At 44.4% G+C, this 24799-nt stretch overlaps 1 protein-coding gene across 2 annotated transcripts in view; it reads right to left on the minus strand.

The window, feature by feature from the left end:
* mmp11a (matrix metallopeptidase 11a) overlaps positions 1–24799 on the minus strand; it is a 94323-nt gene that overhangs the window by 11694 nt on the left and 57830 nt on the right. For both annotated transcript variants that reach the window (XM_072587026.1, XM_072587025.1), the window contains 3 exons: positions 23565–23698; positions 22325–22566; positions 17758–17962 (listed from right to left, as the gene is read on the minus strand). In XM_072587026.1, the coding sequence (XP_072443127.1) occupies positions 17758–17962; positions 22325–22566; positions 23565–23698 (581 nt within the window). The remainder of the gene's footprint in view (positions 1–17757; positions 17963–22324; positions 22567–23564; positions 23699–24799) is intronic.

A 24799-nucleotide genomic window follows, 5' to 3' on the forward strand; every position in this document is an offset into this window, starting at 1 on the left:
ACAGGACTGCCCAGGCTCCTGCCCCACAGAACTTACTTCTTCATATCTCGAGACAATTCTTTTTGTCCCCTTGTCCAGTCCCTTCCCACTTGCATCAACAATTCTTCTGAAACAGTACATCAGTTTCAGAATATCCAGTTAGCAGGCTCCAGCCACATCCTCTTCACCGTGGACATGCAATTCCTATATGTCCATCCCCTCCTCTGCAGGCCGATGTCTTCCTCAGTTTCAGTAACTTCTCCTTTAACTCTTCTTACTTTATTCAGGTTAAAGGTGTGGCCATGAGTAACCACCTGGATCCCAGTCATGTTTGGTTCTTTGTGGGCATCTTGAAACAGTCTTTATTCAGATCCTATTACAGCCCCCATACACAACTCTTTCTTTAGTACATCGATGACATCATTAGTGTCGCTTCCCTCTGCAAAAGTTTATCAATTTTGGTTCTAATTTCCACCCCCTCACCTTCACCCGGTCCAACTCTGACTCCTAGGAGAAAGTGAGGACTGCAGGTGCTGGAAATCAGACTCAAGAGTGTGGTGCTGGAAAAGCACAGCAGGGCAGGCAGCATCTGAGGAGCAGGAGAATCGACATTTCGGGCATAAGCCTTTATCAGGAAACGTCGATTCTCCTGCTCCTTGGATGCTGTCTGACCAGCTGTGCTTTTCCAGCACCACACTCTCGACCCCCATCTCTGACTCCTTCCTTCCACGATATCTCCGTTTCCATTTCCATAAAAAACCCACCTCAGACCGTGCTTCCTGTAAAGATTCTACTGCATTTTTCCAGTTTCTCCATCTCCATCGCAGCTGTTCTGATGATGTCAAATTTGACAAGGGGGCTTCTGAAAATGTCCATCTTTTCCTCAACCAAGGATTCACCACCACCATGGTCAACAGGACCATACTGTGTCCAGTCCATTCCCCCAACTTTTGCACTCACCCGTTTCCTTCCCTCCCACAACAATAGGGTCTCTCTGGTTCTCACTTATCACCCCACCAGCCTCCACATCCAAAGGATTGTAAGCAGCCATTTCCATCAGCTCCAATAGGATGCCATGAGCAGACACATGCTCTCCTTCCCTCCTTTCTCAGACTTTTGCAGGAACTCTTGTCTTTGGGAAATCCTTGTTTACTCCTCCTCCATTCCCAACATCGCCCCACACTCCCATGGCACCTTTTTACACAACCACAGAAGATGTTACACCCGTCCATTTATCTCCTCCCTCCTCACAATCCAAAGGCCCAAACACACTTTCAGGTGAAGCACCGATTTACCTGCACTTTGCTCCATCTAGGCTACTGTGTTCACTGCTCATAATGTGGTCTCCTATACTAGGGGGAAAACAAAGCACATAGTAGGTGATCACTTTGCACAACACTTAAGTTCTATCCACAAAAAGTGGCTCCGAGCTGCCAGTTGCCTGACACTTCAACACACCACCCTCTTCCCACATCAATATTTCTGATGAAGGCTCGCAGCAGAGTTCCAACAAGCATTAGCGCAAGCTGGACAAACAATATCTTATTTTTCACTTGGGAATGCTGCAGTCTCTAGGACTCAACATTGAGTTCAATAACTTTAGAGTCTAAAAGTGTGGTGCTAGAAAAGCACAGCAGGTCAGGCAGCATCCAAGGAGCAGGAGAATCGACATTTCAGGCATCAGCGCTTCATCAGGAATGGGGAAGAGGTAGAGGGGACTGGGCAGGTGATAGGTAGATGCAGGTGGGGAGGGTGATGGTGATAGGTCAGAGCGGATAGGTGGGAAGGACAACATTTACAGTCCTCTCTTCTTAATTTTCTTTTATTTTTATCGTATTTTCATTAACTTTGGAACCTGATTCCATGCTTCCACGTCTTTTACCCACACCACATCTGGTCCTGTTATGAAATGGGTTGCTTTTAGCACAGCTTACCTTTTCCCACATACCCTATCACATAATATGGGTTGCATTCATCACTTTTCACTCATAGCTCTTATTATCTCTTATTAAGCTTTTCTTCTTCCATGGCCTGCTACCCATTATCTCTTTACTTATCTACCCCTTTCATATGTCTCTCTCTCTCTCTCTAGGCTCCATCTTGATCTCTGCTCAACTCTCTCCTTTCCCCACAGGTGCCCCTCCCCCACTTCAGCTTCAGCTAATACCAATTTTCCGAGCTGCTAACAGTTTTGAAGAGTCACCAGAGTCAAAACATTAACTCTGCTTTCTTCCCACAAGATTTTGCCACACCTCCTGACATTCTCCAGCAATTTCTGATTCTGACCAATACAGCAGAGCAGACCTGAGGGGCCGAATAGCCTTCTGCTGTTCCTTACTGGTCTTTATTTCCACGGTTTCCCTCCATCATTTTTCTGAAGTATCAAGTGACTTGCATAATTCTCCAATTTAGATATATATGATCAGAATGGTTCCTAAATTGAGAGAAATGTATTTAACTCCTGTTAATTGTGGTCTGTCCCTGAACTTGATTCAGTTATTTGTTTCCTTGGGATTACAGACAAGTTGGCATCTTCCCTCCATAATAAATGTGCAAAGTCAATTCAGCGTTTCTGCCAATTCTTCACTTTTGTTGCAAGGCACCCTGATGCCTGTGATAATTCCTTTTTTCCAAGTAAAATTTATAAAATGTTTTTGACATTCCTTGCCTATTATTTATTAGTTGGGGTACAAAGTACAAGAGCAAGGAGGTTATGTTGAACATGTATAAGACAGTGGTTCAGTTTCAACTGGGCTGAGAGGTAAATACGAGGGTAGGGTGGGAGTTGGGGGAAAGTAGCTGGGAAGCTGATAGGTAGATGGAAGTGGGGAGTGATAGTGATTAGGTAGGAGGAGCCATAAGATGGGAAGGAAGTTGGACAGGTAGGACAGTTCAAGGAGGTGTCGAGTTGGAGGGTTGGATCTGGTGCGAGGTGCAGGGAGGATAGATAAGGAAACTGGTGAAGTCGATGTTGATGCCACACAGTTGAAGGTCCCAAGGCGGAAGATGAGGCGTTCTTCAGTAAGGTGTTTGAGAAGGTTCCCCATGCTAGGGTGATTGAGAAAGTGAAGTCACAAGGAGTCCAGGGTGCATAAGCTAGATGGATAGAGCAACAGGAGACTGAGAGTAGTAGTGGAAGGGAGTTTCTCAAACTGGAGAACTGTGAACAGTTGTGTTCCACAGGGATCCATGCTGGAATCACTGTTGTTTGTGATATACATAAATGAGGAAGGTATAGATGGTCTGATTAGCAAATTTGTAGATGACACTAAGATCGGTGGAATAGCAAATAGTGAAGGGGACTGCAGCAGAATATGGATAGATTGGAGAGTTGGGCGGAAGAATGGCAGACAGATTCAATCCAGGCAAATACGAGGTGATGCATTTTGGAAGATCCAGTTGAAAAGCCAACTATATGGTAAATGAAAAGGCCCTAGGGAAATTTGACATCTGGGTGTTCAGGTCCATTGTACCCTGAAGGTGGTAAAGCAGGTCGATAGAGTGGTCAAGAAGGCTTTCCTTCATTGAGTGGGGTATTGAGTACAATAGTTGGCGGATCATGTTACAGTTGTATAGAACTTTGGTTCGGCCACATTTGGAATACTGTGTACAGTTCTGGTCGCCACATTACCAAAAGGATGTGGATGCATTAGAGAGGGTGCAGAGCAGGTTCACCAGGATGTTGCTGGGGAAAGTGGGTGCTAGCTATGAAGCGAGGTTGAGTAGCATCTAACTCATCCATGCCGACCAGATATCCCAACCTAATCTAGTCCCAACTGCCAGCACCCAGCCCATCCAAACCCTTCCTATTCATATACCCATCCAGATGCCTTTTAAATGTTGCAATTGTATCAGCCGCCACCACATCCTCTGGCAGCTCATTCCATACACACACCACCCTCTGCATAAAAAAGTTGCCTCTTAGGTCTCTTTTATATCTTTTCCCTCTCACCCTAAACCTATGCCCTCTAGTTCTAGTTCTGGACTCCCCCACCCCAGGGAAAAGACTTTGTCTATTTATCCTATCCATGCCCCTCATGATTTTATAAGCCTCTACAAGGTCATCCTCAGCCTCCGGCACTCCAGGGAAAACAGCCCCAGCTGATTCAAACTCTCCCCTAGCTCAAATCCTCCAACCCTGGCAACATCCTTGTAAATCTTTTCTGAATCCTTTCAAGTTTCGTAACATCTTTCCGATAGGAAGGAGTCCAGAATTGCATGCAATATTCCAACAGTGGCCTACCCAATGTCCTGTACGGCCGCAACATGACCCCCCAACTCCTGTACTCAATACTCTGACCAACAAAGGAAAGCATACCAAACACCTTCACATTTTCATTTAAAAGATGATGGTTGAGGGGGGCGGGGGGGACACCTGATTGAGGTCTACAAAATCATGAGAGGTTTGACAGGGTGGATAGCAAGAAGCTTTTTCTCAGAGTGGGGGACTCAATTACTAGGGGTCAAGATGAGACGGGAAAGGTTTAAGGGAGATATGCGTGGAAAGTTCTTTATGCAGAAGGGTGCCTGGAACACGTTGCCAATGGAGGTGGTAGAGGCAGACACGATAGTGTCATTTAAGATTTTAAGATGTATCTAGACAGATACATGAATGGGTAGGGATACAGATTCTTGGAAAATAGGTGACAGTTTTCGATAAAGAACCTGGATCAGTGCAGGCTTGGAGGCCCTGTTCCTGTGCTGTAATTTTCTTTGTTCTTTGTTCCTCCATGTCGTCAGGTGGCTTGGATTCAGTGGTGGAGGAGGCCCAGGACCTGCACGTCCTTGGCAGAGTGGGAAGGGGAGTTGAAGTGATCAGCCACAAGGTGGTGAGGTTGTTTGGTGCGTGTATGCCAGAGATGTTCAGGAATGATGAAAGGCTTATGCCTGAAATGTTGACTCTCCTGCTTGTTGGATGCTGTCTGACCTGCGGTGCTTTTCCAGTGCCACACTTTTAACTGGATAAATAGCTCAATTTGAGAGCTGGTCCATGAAGGGCTGATTGGCCTCTTGCTGCATTGTAACAATGTGGGTTTCTCTTTTGAAACACCCACTTCTTTATAACAATTTGCTGTTCTTTATGAAATCTCCCATTACATCTAGAACTTTGGGGTGGTTTTTGTATACTCTATTTTGTAGTTTTGTGTTGTCACTTAGCCTCTTTCATCAAGCCTGGATTGTGTTTTAAACAAGTCAAGCTTTTCCATTTGGAGAAGTAAACTGATTCTGAAAGTCCTCTCATAGATCTTCTGTCTTTTAAAAGCTTATTAAAAGATTCACTTGGTGGGGGTGGCTGGTTGTTGTGAATATGGATTAGTTATTGCATTGATGGTGTTGGGACTTCCTGCAGGATTTTACCAGCAGTTTGGCAATAGGAGACCTGTAGGTTGGCAGAGCATCCTGGTATCGACAATGGGGTCACACAACGTCAAGTAAAGGAACATGTATAGAGGTCAGGCAGATTGAAGATAGAAGCCATAATGGTAGGCTCTACAGCAATACAGCAAAGAATGAAGAAGGGTTTCTTATGGTTAAGTGATGTCTCTCTGGTGACACAGTCAGTGAATGGGCAGATGCTCTGCTTGCAGGAACTAGCAGAAAACCTATGAACCTGACAGCAAAGGCCTGGCTGCAAGCAGCAGACATTGTGATTTGTCGAGGGATCTCTGCCAGAATGTGGTTCCAGCAGAGGAAGATACTTCATGGTCAGACACAGATTGGAAAGGTGTTTCAAAGTGGCAAGGTGAATTGCAAACTGGAAACACTAAAAGGAGTCCATTAAATGTGAGGCTCATTGTGGATCCACACAGGGGCAGCACCAGAAACCAAGATCCATATTGAGGGTGCCTTGGCCAATGGGATTGAGATGTCTGCCTCAGCATTGCTGACATACTGCTGTAGTTTACTGTGTCTCACAGAGTGATCAGTACTGATGAACTGAGAGACAGAAGAGACACGTAGTCTGTGTTTATAGACATTTACTCAAAATACCAAATAGCAGCAATAAACTGGAGGTTCGGTGCCTTTCATTGCCATGGTAACAGTGATTTGGAGTAGACCATGGAGATAGGCAGGTCAGGGCAGAGCAGCCTGTGGAAATGTAGGAGAGTAAGACAAGCCATGATGATGTCCAACAGTCCCTTGATCTTGTGGGACCTGTGACCCCTGGGAACTCTTGGCGAAGGGAAGGCCCAGGCTCCAGGCCTTGCTTAAAAGGAGACACTGAAATCATGTCTCCCCAAGAAGTAACAAAAGCCCAATGCTTCTCCTCTACATCACGAGACACTGCCTTGTGTTTTTCCAACACAGCTTCCACCAGCAAAGTACATTCATCATGAGAAGCTGATGCGGACGCTGCAAGCACAGGAGGCGGGTAACAGTCAGGGAGAGTTGCCTCATTGGCCCTGAGAAGAGAGGACAGGCCAAGTGATGCTCCACCTAGCAGAGCAGCTGATGTTTCAGCTGCAGGGTCATGTATGTGGATGTGTATCGGAGATCCAGAGGCAGAGAGGGCCATGTGGAAATGACAGAGGAGTCCATCTGAATCCCAGTGGCTTTTTATCTCTGGCACAGGAACTCATGGCCTTCTCCATTGAAGCAATGTTAACCTCTACAGAGAGAAAAATGGAGAATTGAGTGGACAGAGGGTGCTCAGAGATGGGGTGCACAGAGCACATAGCCAGGGAGGGCACAGAGCAAAGTCTCAGAATCAAACTTACACAGTAAGCAGATGGCTTTGGCCAGTAAAATTGATCCCACAGCACCTGGAGCATTAGGAATCTCAATGTGTACACCGACCAGTGAATGCAGATTTTTAGTAGATTAAAGGAGAGATTTGGCAGGTTTTTCAGCCAATATGATCCCAGGACAGCAGCTCATTTGATTGCTTCATTTCAAATGGTCCATGAGGGCATGATGGTGTTTATTAAGTTAAATAGTTTCTTTGGTGCAGTTGAGGATTCAAAACATCAAACGTATCTTCTACATATCAGAAACATCCTTGGAGTAGGAGGTTAGAGGTCCCTCCATTGAAGATACGCTTCTGGTCGTAACCGGCAAAGATGCACCAAGAGTTGAACCTAGTGCCGATCCACAGCAACACCATTTATTTGGGTGCAAATGATGGCATAGCAACATGACCCAATGAGTTGCTATGCTCATATGATGGATGAACACAGATTGATTGATCACTGATGGCACACGCACATTGCCATTGCAGTCATAGGGTAAATGTCAATGGCACCCTTGAGTGGTTTATTGGTAATCAACATTGGTAAATAAGCTGGCAGTGTGGAAAGAGAACTCGTGGCCTCCTCCATTGAAGCAGTGTTAATCCCTACAGAGAGAGACAAATGGAGAATCCAAATGGACACGCTATTGCTCTAAATAAGTAGGTCTTATATGGTCTTCGCAAAATTGAAGGAATCCTTCACAATGTTTGTGGAAAAACTAATCTAAAACTGGTTGCGACAATTCATATTATTTGGCTGAACCATGATATGCAGAGCCATCCTGAGGTACAAGGGGGCATAGCTTTAAATTAAGGGGGGGTAGATATAGGACTGATGTTAGGGGTAGGTTCTTCACTCAGCGAGTCGTGAGTTCATGGAATGCCCTGCCAGTAGCAGTAGTGGACTCTCCCTCTTTATGGGTATTTAAGCGGGCATTGGATAGGTATATGGAGGATAGTGGGTTAGTGTAGGTTAGGTGGGCTTTGATCGGCGCAACATCGAGGGCCGAAGGGCCTGTACTGCGCTGTATTCTTCTATGTTCTATGTTCTATGTTCTAAAAAGGGTGTAAAGGGGCATCACTGTTGTATATCTTGGGGAGCCCAAAAATGCAGCCACGCAGTGAGTCTGGAGAACAAGCACCTTTGTATCTTGTCCTTAATTTGGCTGTCCTGTCAGGTATAGAGTTAAAGATTTAAAGCTAGAAGCATCATTGAGAACAACAGGCATTTTGTTGACATAGTCAAATTTGTTACGTATGACTACTCCAGTCTGCTTGTCACGTTTACATACATCAGGGTTTGTCCTGAAATTAGACAATGCTAACAGCCATTCTCTTTGAACTTGCAAATCTGTGTGAAATCTCAGCCAAAACCTCTTCCTGTTTAATGTGGGATAACGGCACATCAAAGTTGAAACTTTGAGCGGAACAAACCCATTTTCAAAGAGAACATGCTTGGAGAGATTTTTCAAAAAATTCACCCCAGGATGTGGGCATTGTTAGCTCAGTCAGCTTTCATTGCTCAGCCCTAATTGGCCAGAGGGCAGTGGGTTGCAATGTTCATGTTAGCTTCTTCAAGCACTGGGAAGAGCAGTGCTTCTAGTGACTGAGGTTGCCACATAACAGCAAATATCTGTTACCCACTAAAAAAAAAATGACCTGTTCCCTGCAGAACCTGATGGCTACATATTGGCAGGTACTTCCACCTCTGGTGTCAATCTTTCTCTTTTCATGGGACTACTAATAACAGAGAGCCCACCAGTCTGCTGTGCACCAGGGCACACATTATATCAGCTTTCCTGGTGATGACAGTAGGAAGCAAACCAGCTGCATCCTCATGTAATGTTGCAAGTGTTGGTTTTCTACAGACACAGAATATTACTGACTGCACACAGCAAGCAATCCAAGCTCAACCAGAGAAAGCAAGGAGTATCTGTAAACAGTTGGAGGACCATTCTTTCTATGTACAGCTGGAAGAGGGGGGGGGGGGGGGTTGTTTATAAGAAAAACAGCTTAAAAGGAGGAAAGCACAAGATTCCCGAGAGCTGCTTTTCTCCTGAAGGATCATGAGATTACGGACCTCTTCTGTTTGGATCAGTTTGGAGGAGACAATTGAGAGGCTGTATTAAAAGAATTTACCAATGACATCTCAAAGTATTCCACCAATAAAGCTCAGTTGCAGACAGGAGCAGGTCAGCAGTGGACCCAGAGGGGTGTGAGAGGAGAACCCTGAAAACTGGCAGTCAGCAGCGTCTTGAGGGGTCAGCCAGAGGAAGACCCCAGGATAGGGCAGTCAACAGCACCGAGAAGAGTGGGCGAGAGGAGGACCCTGAAAATAGGAGGACCTTCCACAACCACCTGATGAAGGAGCAGCGCTCAGAAAGCTAGTGCTTCCAATTAAACCTGTTGGACTATAACCTGGTGTTTGTGTGATTTTTAACTTTGTACACCTCAGTCCAACACTGGCATCTCCAAATCATGACCCTGAAAATAGACAGTTAGCAGCATTTAGAGCAGTGGGCAAGAGAAAAATCCCAGGATAGGGCAGTCAGTAGTACCAAGTGGAACGGGCAAGAGAAGAACCCTAAAAAACAGGCAGTCAGCAGCATCAAGAGGAGTGGGTGAGAGGAGGACCCTGAAAACAGGCAGTCAGCAGCACCTAGCAAAGTGGGCAAGATAATGATGTTGAAAACATAAAGACAGCAGCACCTGTAAACCTCATATCGGAGGTAGGAAATAATTTGAAAAGGTTCTCAGGGACAAGATCTGTATGCATTTAGAAGCAAATGGACTTCAGTGAAGTCTTTGACAAAGGTCCCTCATGGCAGACTGGTACAAAAGGTGAAGTCACATGAGATCAGGGTAAGCAGGCAAGATGGATACAGAACTGGGTTAGTCATAGGAGATAGAGTGTAGCAGGGGAAGGATGCTTTTTGGAATGGAAGGTTGTGATTAGTGATGTTCCACAGGGATCAGTGTGGGGACCTCTGCTGTTCATGGTCTACATAAATAATTTGGTGGAATGTGTAGCTGGTCTAATTAGCAAGTTTGCAGATGATACAGAGATTAGTGGTGTTGTGGATAGAACATAGAACATAGAACATAGAACAATACAGCACAGAACAGGCCCTTCGGCCCACGATGTTGTGCTGAACATTTGTCCTAGCTTAAGCACCCATCCATGTATCTATTCAATTGCCGCTTAAAAGTCGCCAATGATTCTGACTCTGCCACTCCCACAGGCAGCGCATTCCATGCCCCCACCACTCTCTGGGTAAAGAACCTACCCCTGACATCCCCCCTATACCTTCCACCCTTCACCTTAAATTTATGTCCCCTTGTAACACTCTGTTGTACCCGGGGAAAAAGTTTCTGACTGTCTACTCTATCTATTCCTCTGATCATTTTATAAACCTCTATCAAGTCACCCCTCATCCTTCGCCGTTCCAATGAGAAAAGGTCTAGCACTCTCAACTATTCTCCATTCCAGGCAACATCCTGGTAAATCTCCTCTGCACCCACTCCAAAGCTTCCACATCTTTCCTAAAGTGAGGCGACCAGAACTGCACACAGTACTCCAAATGTGGCCTAACTAAGGTCCTGTACAGCTGCAACATCACTTCACGACTCTTGAATTCAATCCCTCTGCTAATGAACACTAAAACTGAACGCTAATGAATGCTAATGAACGGATAGTGAGGAGGATTGTCAGAGGATACAGCAGGAGGTAGATCAGTTTGACGCATAGGCAGAAAAATGGCAGATGGAATTTAATCTGCACAATTCTGAGGTGTTGCATTTTGGAAGGTCAATTACAGGTGGAAATTATACAGTGAATGGCAGAACCCTTAGGAGTATTGATATGCAGAGGGTGTGCAGCTCCACAGATAACTGAAGGTGGCCAGTCAGGTAGATAAGGTCATGAATAAGGCCTTTGGCATGCTTGCCTTCACTGGAAGAGGCACTGAGTAGAAGGATAGACAGGTTAGGCTGCATCTTTATAGAAATTTAGTTAGGCCATATTTGGAATATTGCATACACTACCAAAAGGATGGTCCAGAAGAGATTTACTGGGATGCTGCCTGGTATGGGGATTTTAGCTATGAAGAAAGGTTAGATAGACTGGTTTGTTTTCATTGGAACACAGGAGGTTGAGGAGTTATCTGTCAGAAGTTTATAAGATTGTGAATGGCATGGATAGAATAGAAAGTATGAGGCTTTTTCTCACGGTGGAGAGTTCAATTACTAGGGGACACATGTTCAAGGTGCGGAGGTGGGGAGTGGGGAGAGTGGAGGCGAGAGAGGGGAGGTAGGGAGGATTAAAAGAGACGTGCGAGGCAAGTTTTTCACATACAGGGTGGAATGCACAGCCTATAAGTGAAGGCAGATTTAGTATGGAAGGGAAAAATGTGTCAGTGCAGGCTTGGAGGGCCAAAGGGCCTGTTCTCTTCCGGTGCTGCATTGTTCTTTGTCTAGAGGAGTGGGTGAGAGAAGGATTCCAGGATAGGGCAGTCAGCAGCACCTAGAAAAGTGGATAAGAGGAGGACTCTGAAAACAGGCAGTCAGCAGCATGCCAAGGAGTGGGCACAGAAGGACAGCCAGCAACACCTAGGGAGTGGGCGAGAGGAAGACTCCACGATAGAGCAATCATTAGGACCTAGAGGAGTTTGGAGAGGGCGGGGTTGTGGTAGGCAGGGTCTTCTGATTTAGTCACAGATCAGCAAAAGGAGGCTCTCACAAACAGTGAAGCAGATCAGGAGTCTCCAAGGAGAGAGCTGCAGGACCCTCAGCCTCTGCAATTGTCCATCAGTAAGAGTTTCTTTTATGAATGTTATAGTAGGAGACACTCTAGTCAGAAGGATTGCCACTGTTCTTTGCAGCAAAATGTGAAAGTCCAAAAGTTCGACGGCTTCAGCTCAGAGCTGGATATGAACTTACGAGAGAAGGGGGATCCAATTCTCATGGTCCATTCTATAGAGAATCTAATCTAATCTAATCTAATCTCATACCAATACCATGGCAGGAGGTGGAAAGGGTTCTTCATAATCAGCAAGAAGAGTTAGACTAGATTAGATTCCCTACAGATTCCCTACAGGCCCTTCGGCCCACCAAGTCCACACCGACCCTCCAAAGACTAACCCACCCACCCTCTGCTAATGCCACCGTGCCACCCCTAATTACCATGACCAATCCACCCTAACCCTCATATTTGTTTTCCCTAGCTAGGAGCCTAGTTAAGATGCAAAACCATTAGAAAAAAAGTTTGGAGTATTATTAAGTGAGCCACATGTAAGTTGGCATACAGCAAACCAGAATAGAAAGCTAACAGACAACACAAAGACTGGTCTGCAGGCAGTGGTTCCAGAACATGGGTCTCCGGCACCACTACTGGGGAAAGTAGGGCACTATTGCTGGGACAATCTATGCCTGAACCCTACTGGAAACTAGTGTTCTAGCAAGCCTCATAACCAGGGAAGTTACAAGAGTTTTAAACTGAATAGTGATGGTAAGGTATCATATTTCAGTTTTACAGAGCACTGATGTGACCACATATGGAGTATTGTGTAAAGTGTTGATCTCCTTATTTAAGGATGGAAATGCGTTAGAAGCAGTTCAAAGAAGGAACACATCTAACAGCAATAAGGCTAGAGATTATAAAAGTAAGGAAAAAAATTAATACCTCTGTACCTGAATGATTTGGAGATGCCGGTGTTGGACTGGGGTGTACAAAGTTAAAAGTCACACAACACCAGGTTATAGTCCAGGTTATACAATCAGCTGATGAAGGAGCATCGCTCCAAAAGCTAGTGTGCTTCCAATTAAACCTGTTGGACTATAACCTGGTGTTGTGTGATTTTTAACTCTGTACCTGAATGCATGTAGCCTTCAAGACAAAATAAATGAGCAAACAGAAATACATCAGTACGATCTAATAGAAAATACAAAAGGGATGGCTGCAAGATGACCAAGAATGGGATCTGAATTTTGAAGGAACAGGACATTTAGGAAGGACAGAAGTGCAAAGATATGGAGGAATAGTTCCATTAACTAATGAGGGTATTTAGTCATCCTTCTCTATTGTGCTAATTTCAGGAAACCAGAGTGGTTTGGGCAGTGATAAAGAATGTTCAAGGTAAGAAGCCATTTGTGGGAATAGCACAATAACCATTCGGAATTTTAGGATATAAAGGAAGAAATAATGGGAGCTTGTCAGATAGTTACAGCAATAATCATGAAGGATTTTAATCTACATAGAGACTGGGGAAAAAAAATCAAAAGAAATGACTCTATGACTCTAAAAGATAGAGTGTCTATTTGCGTGCTGAATGACTCTCTGAAGAACAGCCTGTTTTCAGGATAGCATCTTAAAAAAAAGCGCATCTTGGAGTCAGACAGCCTAAGAACAGGCAGTCAGCAGCACACCAAGGAGTGGGCACAGAAGGACAGCCAGCAACACCTAGGGAGTGGGTACGAGGAAGACTCCAAGATAGAGCAATCGTTAGCACCTTGAGGAGTTTGGAGAGGGTGGGGGGGTGGTGGGAGGCAGGGTCTTCTGATTTAGTCACAGATGAGATCTGATATTGTGCAGAGATAGGATTAATTAACAACCTCATAGTGAAGGCATGAACGGCATTATGAATGGGGAGGGTGAACTGCCAGAGGTTATGGGTAAAAACAATGACTGCAGATGCTGGAAACCAGATTCTGGATTAGTGGTGCTGGAAGAGCACAGCAGTTCAGGCAGCATCCAAGGAGCTTCGAAATCGACGTTTCGGGCAAAAGCCTTTCGAAGGGCTGTGCTCTTCCAGCACCACTAATCCAGAATGCCAGAGGTTGTGGCCTATCTCGGGACCAATGACATAGGGACAAAGAGAAATGACATACCACAAACTTCAGGGAGTTAAGTGGAATATTGAAATGAAGGATTTCAAAGGCTGTAATTTCTAGAGTACTTCAGGTGCCACACAATACTGAGTATTGGAACAGAAGGATAGAGCAGATGAATTTGGGGCTGCAGGGTTAGTGCAGGAGGGAGCCATGTAGATTCCTGAGGCATTGCAACGATTTCTAGGTGGGATGGGAACTGTATAAGCTGGACGAGTTACATCTGACTGTGAACGGGACCAACAGCCTCACAGGAAGGTTTGCTAATGCTCTTGTGACAGATATAAGCTGGATTCTGGCAAGTAGGTCAAAGTGGAGAGAAGCTGAGATGGAATTAAATGTTAAAAAGTGAGCAAGTGAGTCTGAAAGGAGGAAACATAGGCTAGATAAGTAAAGATGTATTTAGTAGGGCTAATTGGAATCTATTTTAATGCAAGGGGCCTCGAGAGTAAGATGAGCTGAATGCACAGGGAGTAAGCTACGGCTGAAAGCATAGCTGTAAACTCTCTTGGTTATAAGATATTGAAACAAGGTAGAGAGGGGGATAGAAGCGTGTGGGGGATTGCAAGGAATCAATTACAGCATGGGAAGTGAGGATTTCTTAGAAGGATCATCAAATTAAGCATATGGGTAGAAGTGAAAAACAGAAAGAAGGGAAAACAAGCTGTTGGGCGTATACTATAAGCCCCTACACAAACAATCAGGGAAAGAGAGGGGATCAAATCTGTAATCACATTTCAGAGAAGGCAGTTATAGTAAGGGATTTTGAACACCCACATATTACCTGGGATTGTTTTACTATGCAAGGTAGGGAGGGAACAAAATTTGTAAAATGCAACCAGGAGAGTATTTTCAGTCAGTATGTAAAAGGCTCTGGGCAGATCTGGACCTAGTTTCCAGAAATGTGTCCGGGCAGGTAAAAGGAGTAACAGTAAGGGAGCATTTTGTGACCACAATTCAGTTAGGTTTAGGATAGCTATGGAGAACAAGAATAAAAGTTCTGAACTGGGGAAAGAATTTTACTATGAGACCCCTTCGCCCAAGTGGACTGGGAGCTGCAGATAAAATTGTATCTGTGCGGTGAGAGATATTCAGAGAGGAAATAGCTGGAATAAAACAGCAAAGGGTGGGACCAAGACCGGACAGCATTGGATATCAAGGGACCTAAAGGTTAGGCTTAAGAGCAAAAGAGATACTTAGTGCAAATACCAAGGATTCAATACAGCAGAGACCCTAGAGGAGTTTAAAATGTGCAGGGGTGAACATAAAAAGAAAATTAGGAAAGTAAAGATGGTGCATGAGAAAGTATTGACGGGTAGCATAAAGGAATATCTAAAAGTTTCTTTATAAATATATAAAGAGCAAGAGGAATCTATGAAAGAGCTTGGCTTATTAGGGATCTTAGATATAATTTATGTGTGGACCCTGAAGATGTGGGCACAGTCCTCAATGAAGTCTTTATGCCAGTCTTCACAATGGAAAAAGGATGACACAGGTATAGCCATCAGAATAGAGGACTGTAAAATATTAGAGAAATTAACAGTCAGAGAAAGGAGGGATCAAAGGGTTCAGTAGCCATACAGGTAGATAAATCTGCATGTCCGAATGAGATTATCTCAAGTTGTTGAAGGAGGCAAAGGAGGAGAGATCAGAGGCCATAACAGTGAGGAAATTCTTCACAGGTGAAATGCTTGAAGAATGAAGGGCTGGTAATATTGTCCTACTTTTAGAAATAAGTGAAGGGATGGACCAGGAAGTTACAGGCCAACCAGTCTACTGTTGGAGGTTGGCAAGTTCTTAGAAAGAATTCTGAGGAACAGAATATATCTGCACTTGGAAAGAGCTGAATTAATCAGGGATAGTCTGCATGACTTTGTTAAAGGAAGATCATGTTTGACAAATTTGAGGATGTAAACAGGATTGTTGGTAAGGGTAATACATTTGGTGTGGTCTATATCCGGGTTCAATCCCCGCCTCAGGTGACTAACTGTGTGGAGTTTGCACGTTCTCCCCGTGTCTGCGTGGGTTTCCTCCGGGTGCTCCGGTTTCCTCCCACAGTCCAAAGATGTGCAGGTCAGGTGAATTGGCCATGCTAAATTGCCCGTAGTGTTAGGTAAGGGGTAAATGTAGGGGTATGGGTGGGTTGCGCTTCGGCGGGGCGGTGTGGACTTGTTGGGCCGAAGGGCCTGTTTCCACACTAAGTAATCTAATCTAATCTAATATGAAGATTAGAAAGGGTTTTGATGAGGCATTATGTCTAATATATATAATGGAGTCCATGGAATCCAATGCAAACAGGCAGGACACAGAGGGTGATGGTAGAGGGATATTTCTGTGACTGGCAGTTTGTTCCCTGTGGAGTTCTACAGGGCTTGGGACTAGGGGCCCTACTGTTTCATAGGATAGAATCCCTACACTGTGTAAACAGGCCATTAGGCCCAACACATCCACATCGACCCTCCAAAGAGTATCCCACCCAGACCAATTCCCCTTCCTTATTACCTTACACTTCTGCTGACTAATATACCAAACCTACACATCCCTGAACAGTATGGGCAATTTAGCATGAGCAATTCACCTGACCTGCACTTCTTTGGACTATGTGAAGAAACTGGAGCACCCAGAGGAAACCCATGCAGACACCAGGAAAATGTGCAAAGTCCACACAGTCACCCAAGGCTGCAATTGAACCCTGGTCCCTGGGGCTTTGAGGCCGCCGTGCTTGTAGGAGAGTCTAGAACTAGAGATTATTGTTTGAAAATAAAGGTATCATCCATTTAAGACACAAAGATAATTCTTTTCTCAGAACGTCATGGGTCCTTGTAACTTTCCTCCTGAAAAGATGGTGGAAGTAAAGTGTTTGAATATTTTTAAGACAATTGACACATTATTATTATATTAGGTGGAAATGTTCAGTAATTAAGTTTGAGGGCTGAGTGTCCCAGTCCTGCTCATCATTTATATGTTTAGTAGCAATATGACAACTGCAGGGTTATCAGATTTGTCCTTAGCAAGTTGATGAGTTGCAGACGCCTACAAACATTATTCAAGTCTCCAGAATGGCTTGTTATATATTAGAAGATGGAGGGAACTATCCTCCGCTACTACTGTTACACATTAGAAGAGAAATGTTTATCAACAGAGTCCAACTGCAAAAGCTTTATTTCAGTTAACCGCACATCAAAAAACTCACAGATTAATAGCTTCTTGCACTTATATAGCCAAATTGAAAGGGAGAGAGAGAGAGTGAGAGAGAGAGAGAGGAGACAGAGACAGAGAGGTCAACAAGCTCAAAGCAAAGGTTCAACTGACCACTCACAGGAGAAAAGATGAACTATGAGGCCCCCACCCAAAAAGACTGACATACTCCCTTCACACACACACACAAAGAACTATTCAGCCATTCCCAATACATCTCCTCACTGACCCTACCACATTGTGTACACATCCTGGGGATGGGGTGGTTGCAATTACTTTCTTTCAGGTTACCTCGAACCACCCGTCATGCAGCAGCCAGAGGACAGCTTGAGCTTAGCTGATCACATCCCTGCTTTGACTGCAGTCAGGCTCTTGGTTGATAATGTAAGTCTGGCAGCAAGTGAGAGCCCCACTGATCACTACTGACCCCTCCAGCCCCAGCACTGACCAATACTGACACTGACCTCTCCACTCCCCAACACTGGCACGTTGACCCCATCACTCCCTAGTACTGACCCCATCATTTCCCAACACTGACCAACACTGACCCCTCCATTCCCCAATACTAACCAATACTGACCCTGCCAGTCCTAACACTGACCAAGATTGACATATTTACCTATCCACTCCCCAGACTGACACCCTGACCCCTCCATTCCATAACACTAATATACTGACCTGTCCACTCTCCAGTACTGACACCCTGACCCCTCCACTCACAACACTGAAACAGTGACCCATCTGCTCCCCAACACTACCACCCTAAGCTCTCCAGTCTCCAAACTGATCACTCCACTCTCCAACACTGACCTCTCCAGCTCCACCAATGACCTGTATTGCTGGCTAGATCACCATACAACACATATACAGGACAGCCATTTAAAAATATTATAATATTCCTATAATCTATCTTCAAAGGTTTAGAAAAGTGGAAATGACTAAAATAATCAGAAAGGAAATCTGACCTTGGAAGAACCAAAAGTTCCCAGATGAATCCTCAAATCCTGCATCAATGTGGTCAGGGATTGCCCGCCAGTGGCGGGAGGCCAATGCTGGGTAACCAGGCTGCAGATGACCATCGCGCAATCTCCAAACGTACTCCGACTTAAAGAAAAAGAGTTCTCCACGGATCATCGACACTGCATCAAAGTCAGTCTCACAAGCATCTGGCTGCAAAAGATGAATTGCTGATAATTACATAGCTCCTGGTAAACAGCTATTCCAAAGGCATTTAGTCTCCACAGGGATGCCAGCTGTATCCTGACACACTCACTGCAGGAAACCTACAAAATGTACAGCAACACAGCATGGATTCATTTCTCAATCATGACCAGAGAGAAATTACCCTGCTCTTCAAATGTACAGTTATTGTTCAATCTTGCAGCCCCCAAACAAAATCTTGGGGACTTATTATTGACCACAAATGAACTTGGACTCACCATATAAACACATGGTTCTGAGAGCAAGTCAGAAGCTAGGACTACTGTGGTGAGTAACCCACCTCCTCACACCCAAAGGCCTATCACCCATCTACAAGGCACATGTCAGGATTGTGATGGAATACTTGCCATTTGACTGGATAGGTGCAGCTCCAACAACTTTTGAGAAGCTTCACACCTTCCAGGTCACTTGATTAGCACCATATTCCCAACCTTCAATATTCTGTCCCTCCACAACCAATACACAGTGCATACCATCTACAGGATCCACTGCAGAAATTCAAGGCTTCTCCAATCGCACCTTCCGAACAGAAACTTCTATCACCAAGGGCAGCAGATACATGGAAACATCAGTACCTGCAAATTCCCTTCTAAGCCACACACCATCCTGACTTGAAACCTTATTGCTGTTCCTTCAGTGTCAGTGGAAAGAATCCTGAAACACCCTCCCTAACAGCACCCAGGGTGTGCCTATGTGACATGGATTGTAGTGGCCTGTGATGAATCCTTCTTCTTGTAGCAATCTTTGTGCTGCAGCAGCCATACTTTTTGAAAAATCCCTCATTTTGCATGGAATTGGGTGAAGAAATTGCTGAGAAATCCATAGAAATTATATTTGCCAGTTCTGTGGGTGTTCAATCATTTTTAACACATTAATTCTGTGTTACAAGATACACAGAGTCATAGAGTCCTACAGCACAGACACAGGCTGTTTGGTCAAAACTGGTCCATGCTGACAAAATATTTAATATAACCTTCATATTCTAACTTTAAGTGTAAAAATTCTTGCTGTTCAAAATTGTGGAATCTTGTGCTGCTATTCTAAGTCCCTTGAAACTCACATTTGGCTAATAAAACAAATCTTTATGATATCCAGCCATTGAGATTATAATATTAACTTTTCAGTCTGATCTAGGATTATAAACAGGTTCAGAAAGGCAGCTCATTACCATCCTAAAGGGCAGAGTGTACTGGCCTCCTCAGGACTGCTCTATTTTGAGAACGTTTTGTTTGTCTCCTGAAGGTGCAAATCTGCAGTGGGATGACAGTGTCATTGTTTGACAAATGAAACTCAGCAGTAACAGTTCTTGGGCTATCCCATCAATGGGCTCCCGCAGTCGTACTAAAGACAGTCATCAATCCTTTCCAAGTATGGATAGTGAATAGAAGCAGGAATTCTGGATGATTTTCTCTTCCAAGTTCTTTATCCAACGGCATGGAGGCAAACACAACACCCCAGTTTGTTCAGAGAAGATTGGATCACACTGGAGTTAAGGCTGGAGTTGGGATGTGCACAGATTATAAATTTTTGTGCTAATATGGACTGATGTTAGAATCATGCTATTTCTTTGAACAGTGTTGATCGCTGGTGTACCAGTGCCTGTGAAGAGTAGGATGAGCACAAATGATGCCTTAGCTACAATCATAGCTAGAAACTGACCACAAATTTCCAGATCAACAGCTCAACTCCGAACATATCAGTCACAAGCTGATCCCTTAGTTCCCAATGTCTTTCCTCACAAGGGTCACTGGACTTGAAATGATAACTCTATTTTCTCTCCACAGATACTGCTTGACGTGCTGAGTTTCTTTAGCAAACTCTGTCTTTGTGTCTTTTCTGTTTAAATATCTTATCCAGTCCTTCTTGGAGCTGCATCTGCCAGAAGGTCTGTTATCACGGTGCCACACTTATCCATCCTGTACCATCCTCACACATCCACTCCGTTTAACTTGGACCAATCAGTTTAACATCAGTGGTGGGGAAGATTGGAGAAACAATTATTCAGGATAGAATTAGTAACCACATGGGAAAAGTTGGGTTGATTAAGAACAATCAGCATTAAATTCTAAAAAGAGAAATATTATGTTAAATTAACTCGCTGGAGCTTTTTTGAAGAGGTAACAGAAAGGCTCAATGTTCATGTGTTACACATGGTATCCAGAAGAGGATTGTTACAGTGCCATATAACAGACCTGTGAGGAAAGTTATAGGTCATGGTATAAAAATGGGCAGTAGCAATGTGGATACAAAATAGGCTGAGTGATACCAAACAGAGTAATTATCAGTGGATATTTTCTGGGCTGAAGGAAGGTTTATAGCATGGACTTCACCAGGGCACCCTTGTTTCTCCTGATATATATTAGTAACCTGGATCTTGATGTTCAGGGGACAATTTCAAAGTTTACAGATGACACTAAATGTGGACAAATCGTAAACCGTGAGGAGGGTAGTGCGGAATTCCAAGAGGACATTGACAATTTGGGTAGAGTGAGTTGACAGGTGACAGACGGGTTGAATGTAGAGAAGTGTAAGGTGATGTACTTAGGTGTAAAGAACATTGAAAGACAATGTAAAATAGGGGTGCAGGAACAGAGGAACCTGGGTATGTACAGATCATTCAAAGTGTCAGGGGAGATGGAAAGAGCAGTAAATGAAGCATATAGTGTCCTTGGCTTTTTTTAAATTAGGACAAAAAGTAGGTGATGTTGAACTTATATAAGACCCTTGTCAGATTTCAGCTGGAGTATTAAGCACAGTTGTGGGCACCACATTAGAGGAAAGGTGTGAATGCTTTGAAGAGAGTGCAGTGCGATTTACGAGAATGGTTTTAAGAATGAGAAATTTCAATTGTAAGAACAGATTGAAGAAATTGGGACCATCCTCCTTGGAGAAGATTTGATCAAGGTTTTCAAATCACAAGCTGGCCGGCTAGCTATATTCATAAAAAGGAAACAACAATGAGAAAGCATAGATTTAAAAGTGGTGAGCAAAATGTGATAAGTAAAGCTCTCACACATTGAGTAATTAGGATATGGAATGCACTGTCGAGAGTGTAGTGCTGGAAAAGCACAGCAAGTCAGGCAGCATCCGAGGAGCAGGAGTATCGACGTTTCAGACATAAGCCCTTCATCAGGATTCCCTGATTCTCCTGCTCCTCGGAAGCCGCCTGACCTGCTATGCTTTTCCAGCACTACACTCTCGACTCTGACCTCCAGCATCTGCAATCCTCACTTTCTCCATATGGAACGCATTGCCTGGAATTGTGGTCAAAGCAGCTTCCATTGAGGCACTTGGATTGATTGTTTAGATAGGGACAGTGTCCAGGAAAATGGGGATACAGCAGAAGCTTGACATTAGCTAATGATGCTTGTTTGAAGATCTGGTGCAGGCACAATGGGTCAAATGGCCTCTTTCTGTTCTGTAATAATTCTGAGATTCTGGGGAACCAGTCTGTGACATTCTTCATCCAACTGAGCCTCAGCATTCACACTTCTGTGGAAGAGATCCCTGTAGTTGCTCAGCTTGGATCAAATCTCTCTGTCACATGTACAACCCAATTGAGCATTATTACTTTCATATTTGGATTGAGATGTCAATAAAAGTGTTGGCTCTTATGGTTGGCGTATCAAGTGGTGGATGTATTGGAATTGAATGCCTGATGTGTTTTCCAGTTGATTAATGTGGCACCTCTATTGGCACAGCCAACGCTTTCAGGGAAAGGCTGATCAGTATCATAACCCACAGCCGGACATTTTACATTCGGCTGCCTGGAGGGTGGGGAATGATGATGGGCTCTGTATTTGTAGCTTGGAATTTTCCCCAGTTTGTCCCTGGAAGCTCAGCACAAAACCCTCCCTGCATGGAAAACAAGCCTCCAGTGAAGTTCAAACAGGAAAGCAGTGGAAATCACGCTGACCACTGAGGCAGAGTTAAAAATTTGAATCCCCTTTTATTTATTTCAAAGTCTCAAGTCTTGGTATGTTTAAGAGGATAATACAAGTGGAACAAAATTCCTGCTTGTGGTGGAAGAGTCCAGGAAAAATTAGAGTTGAGGAGTGAAATTAGCAAGTGCAAAGGTCTAATCAAACCTGGAACTCACTCCCTTAAGAGTTGTGGCTGTTGGGAGACAATTGGAGCTTCCTGCATGGACATAGATAAGATTTTGTTGGTAAGGATTTCAATGAGATATAGAACAATTGGAGTTGAGGTACAGATCATCCATGTAATGAAATGGTGGAACATGCTGAAATAGTTGAATGACCTCCTGCTGTTCCTACAGTCTATCTCTTGTAAGCTTTCCGGTCACCGTACCTCCTTTCCATGATAGTCAACCCTGGGTAATTCATTGGTTTCTGTGTTCCTGTCTGGGTGTTCAACTCCATAGCCATGAGAGCTGCCATATAAATACTGGATCCCTTGTCTGTCATCCTCGGCCAGACTCAGTGGATAGCGGAAAGTATAATAAGGCGACATCAAGGATTTTGGGACTTTAGAGTGTTGCAGTCCAAGTGCATGGCCAAATTCATGTGCTGCTACTTGAAGGAGATCTGTACCTGTTCACAAAACAGAGACAATATTGTCACCATGGGCTGGTGCACAATAATATAGCACGGACATTTTACCACTGCCTCTCCTAAAGGCCAAACTTGCCTGATATCCAGTTTATCTGCATAATTTCCGATCCAAAACAGAAAGCTTATCCAAATAATCAGACTGGATGTTGCAGGCTGCTGTTTCCTGTTCCCATGGTTGAAACTATGTGTGTTGACAGGAATATATGATAGGTATGGGAAACCCACCCTGAGCTGGTCATTGGTGTAGAAGAGCACCCAGGCCAAAGAGTACAAGAGCTGCACTGGAACCAGCCCAGCAGGGTCAGAGTCCCCTACAGTGCAAAGCTGTAGGCCCTGTAGGATCAGGACGTTGGGAGGGTTTTGGGGGCAGGGGGTAGGTGAAGGTTGTAGGCATTTATTGCTACCAGTCCAATCTCACCAGTATCAAGAATGGGGCCCTTCAATGAGAATGGATTTTTAAAAATCTGACAGCCTCAACTGTTCCACTGGTTCCCAATGCCACTCCTACCATGAGTACAATTGTGGTGGTGGGCATGGCAGCAGACAGGTCACCTTTGAGTTGTTGGTATACCCCTAGCCTTTGAGCCCACAGTAACAGAATGTAAACTCTATTTTGTAGACCCTGCTGTAAGGAGTAGGCCTTGAGCTGCCAGCAACCAATGGGTTGGTTTCTGGTTTAGAGCAGGCATGGTCTTCCCCTTCCAGGGGAAAGCACCTCTCAGGGTTCTGACTCTCTCTTGTTCCCTGCTGAACTCATGCTGCACATCTTCATTCCTTATACTGGTTTGAATTTCCTGGCAATATTACTTGAGGTGGATAGCAGGATATAAGAAAAGGACACAGAAGAAGTGGGTGGTTGGACCCCCCAACTCTTTTGATGATCCAAAAGTGATTTATGGCATCACTGGCATTTATACCCAGGAAATTGCCTGCCTCTCATCTCAAGGGTGACTTACATGATGTCTGCTGCCACTTACCCTTGTTGCTGTCAGTGGTCCACAGTTCATCATAGTCAAAGTGAATATTCCCAGCCCGAGGGGTTTGAGGGTAGAAAGCATGGGCTAGTACCCCTCCAGGACCATCAAATGGCAAGTTATCTCCATGCCAATACCTGAAATGGGACCAAAAAAATCACTTAAATTCAGAAGCTGACAAGTTGCTTTTCAACAGAAAATGATATCCTTAGAAACTGGCTGAATCACTGAGAAAACTATTCCTTGGCGTGAAAACATTACAATCTGTTTACGGTTCAGCATTGACAGTGGGAACCATACATTGAGTACATTTAAGATGGAGATAGATAGGTTTTAGATTGTCAAGGGGGTCTAGGGTTATGGGGTGAAAGTGGGAGAATGGGGTTGGGAAACTTATCAGCCATGATTGAATGGCAGAGCAAACTCAATGGGCTGGATGGTCTATTCTGCTCCTATGTCTTATGGTGCTATTTAAGGTAAGGGCAGGAAGTTTAGAGGGGATGTGAGGAAGGCTTTTAATCTGGAGAGTGATGGTAATCTTGAACTGTAAGGGTTGGAAAGGTCAGAATCCTCGTATATTTAAACAGTATTTAGATGTGCACTTGTGCTGCCAAGACATAAGGCTGGGGGCCAAGTGCTGGAAAATGGGATTAGAACAGTTTGGTGGTTGTTTTTAACTGGCAGTGGTCCTGTGGACCGTGGAACGAGGACTCAAAGGGTCCTTTTCTCTGTTGCAGATCTTTTTGTCTCAAAACTCAACACCGCAACAAACATACCCTTCTGAAAAGGCCAACAGGGCAGAATCGTGTGGACGTGACTGGGGTTTTGACTGGAGATTCTGCACTGACCTTTTTTGAGGAGGTCTGCTGCATTTTGGGTATTAACAGGCTTACAGTGGAACATCTGCTAGTCTCAAGAGAATGCCCCCCAGAACTCTGAGGTCATCTCCACAGGAGTTAAACAGTCAGCTCTTCTGTACTCAGCAGCACCCTTAGGTGTTGCCTGCTGCTGGTATAACACCCATCTGAGAGCTGAGATTGAAGAGACAGTCAGCACAGGGGATAGATGGTGGGAAAGGATTCTTAGGGGGTGAGAAGAGGAAATAGTCAACAGGGCTTTCAGTGGGCAACTCCTTTCTCACATTAGAGGTCCCTTGATTGGGCACTGAATGCTTTGAACAGTAACCATCCTTGGGAACCCATAAGATCAGAAGAAATAGGAACTTTTTCTTTTTTTGT

Source organism: Chiloscyllium punctatum, chromosome 17 (genome assembly GCF_047496795.1).
Source record: "Chiloscyllium punctatum isolate Juve2018m chromosome 17, sChiPun1.3, whole genome shotgun sequence".
Lineage (NCBI taxonomy): Eukaryota > Metazoa > Chordata > Chondrichthyes > Orectolobiformes > Hemiscylliidae > Chiloscyllium > Chiloscyllium punctatum.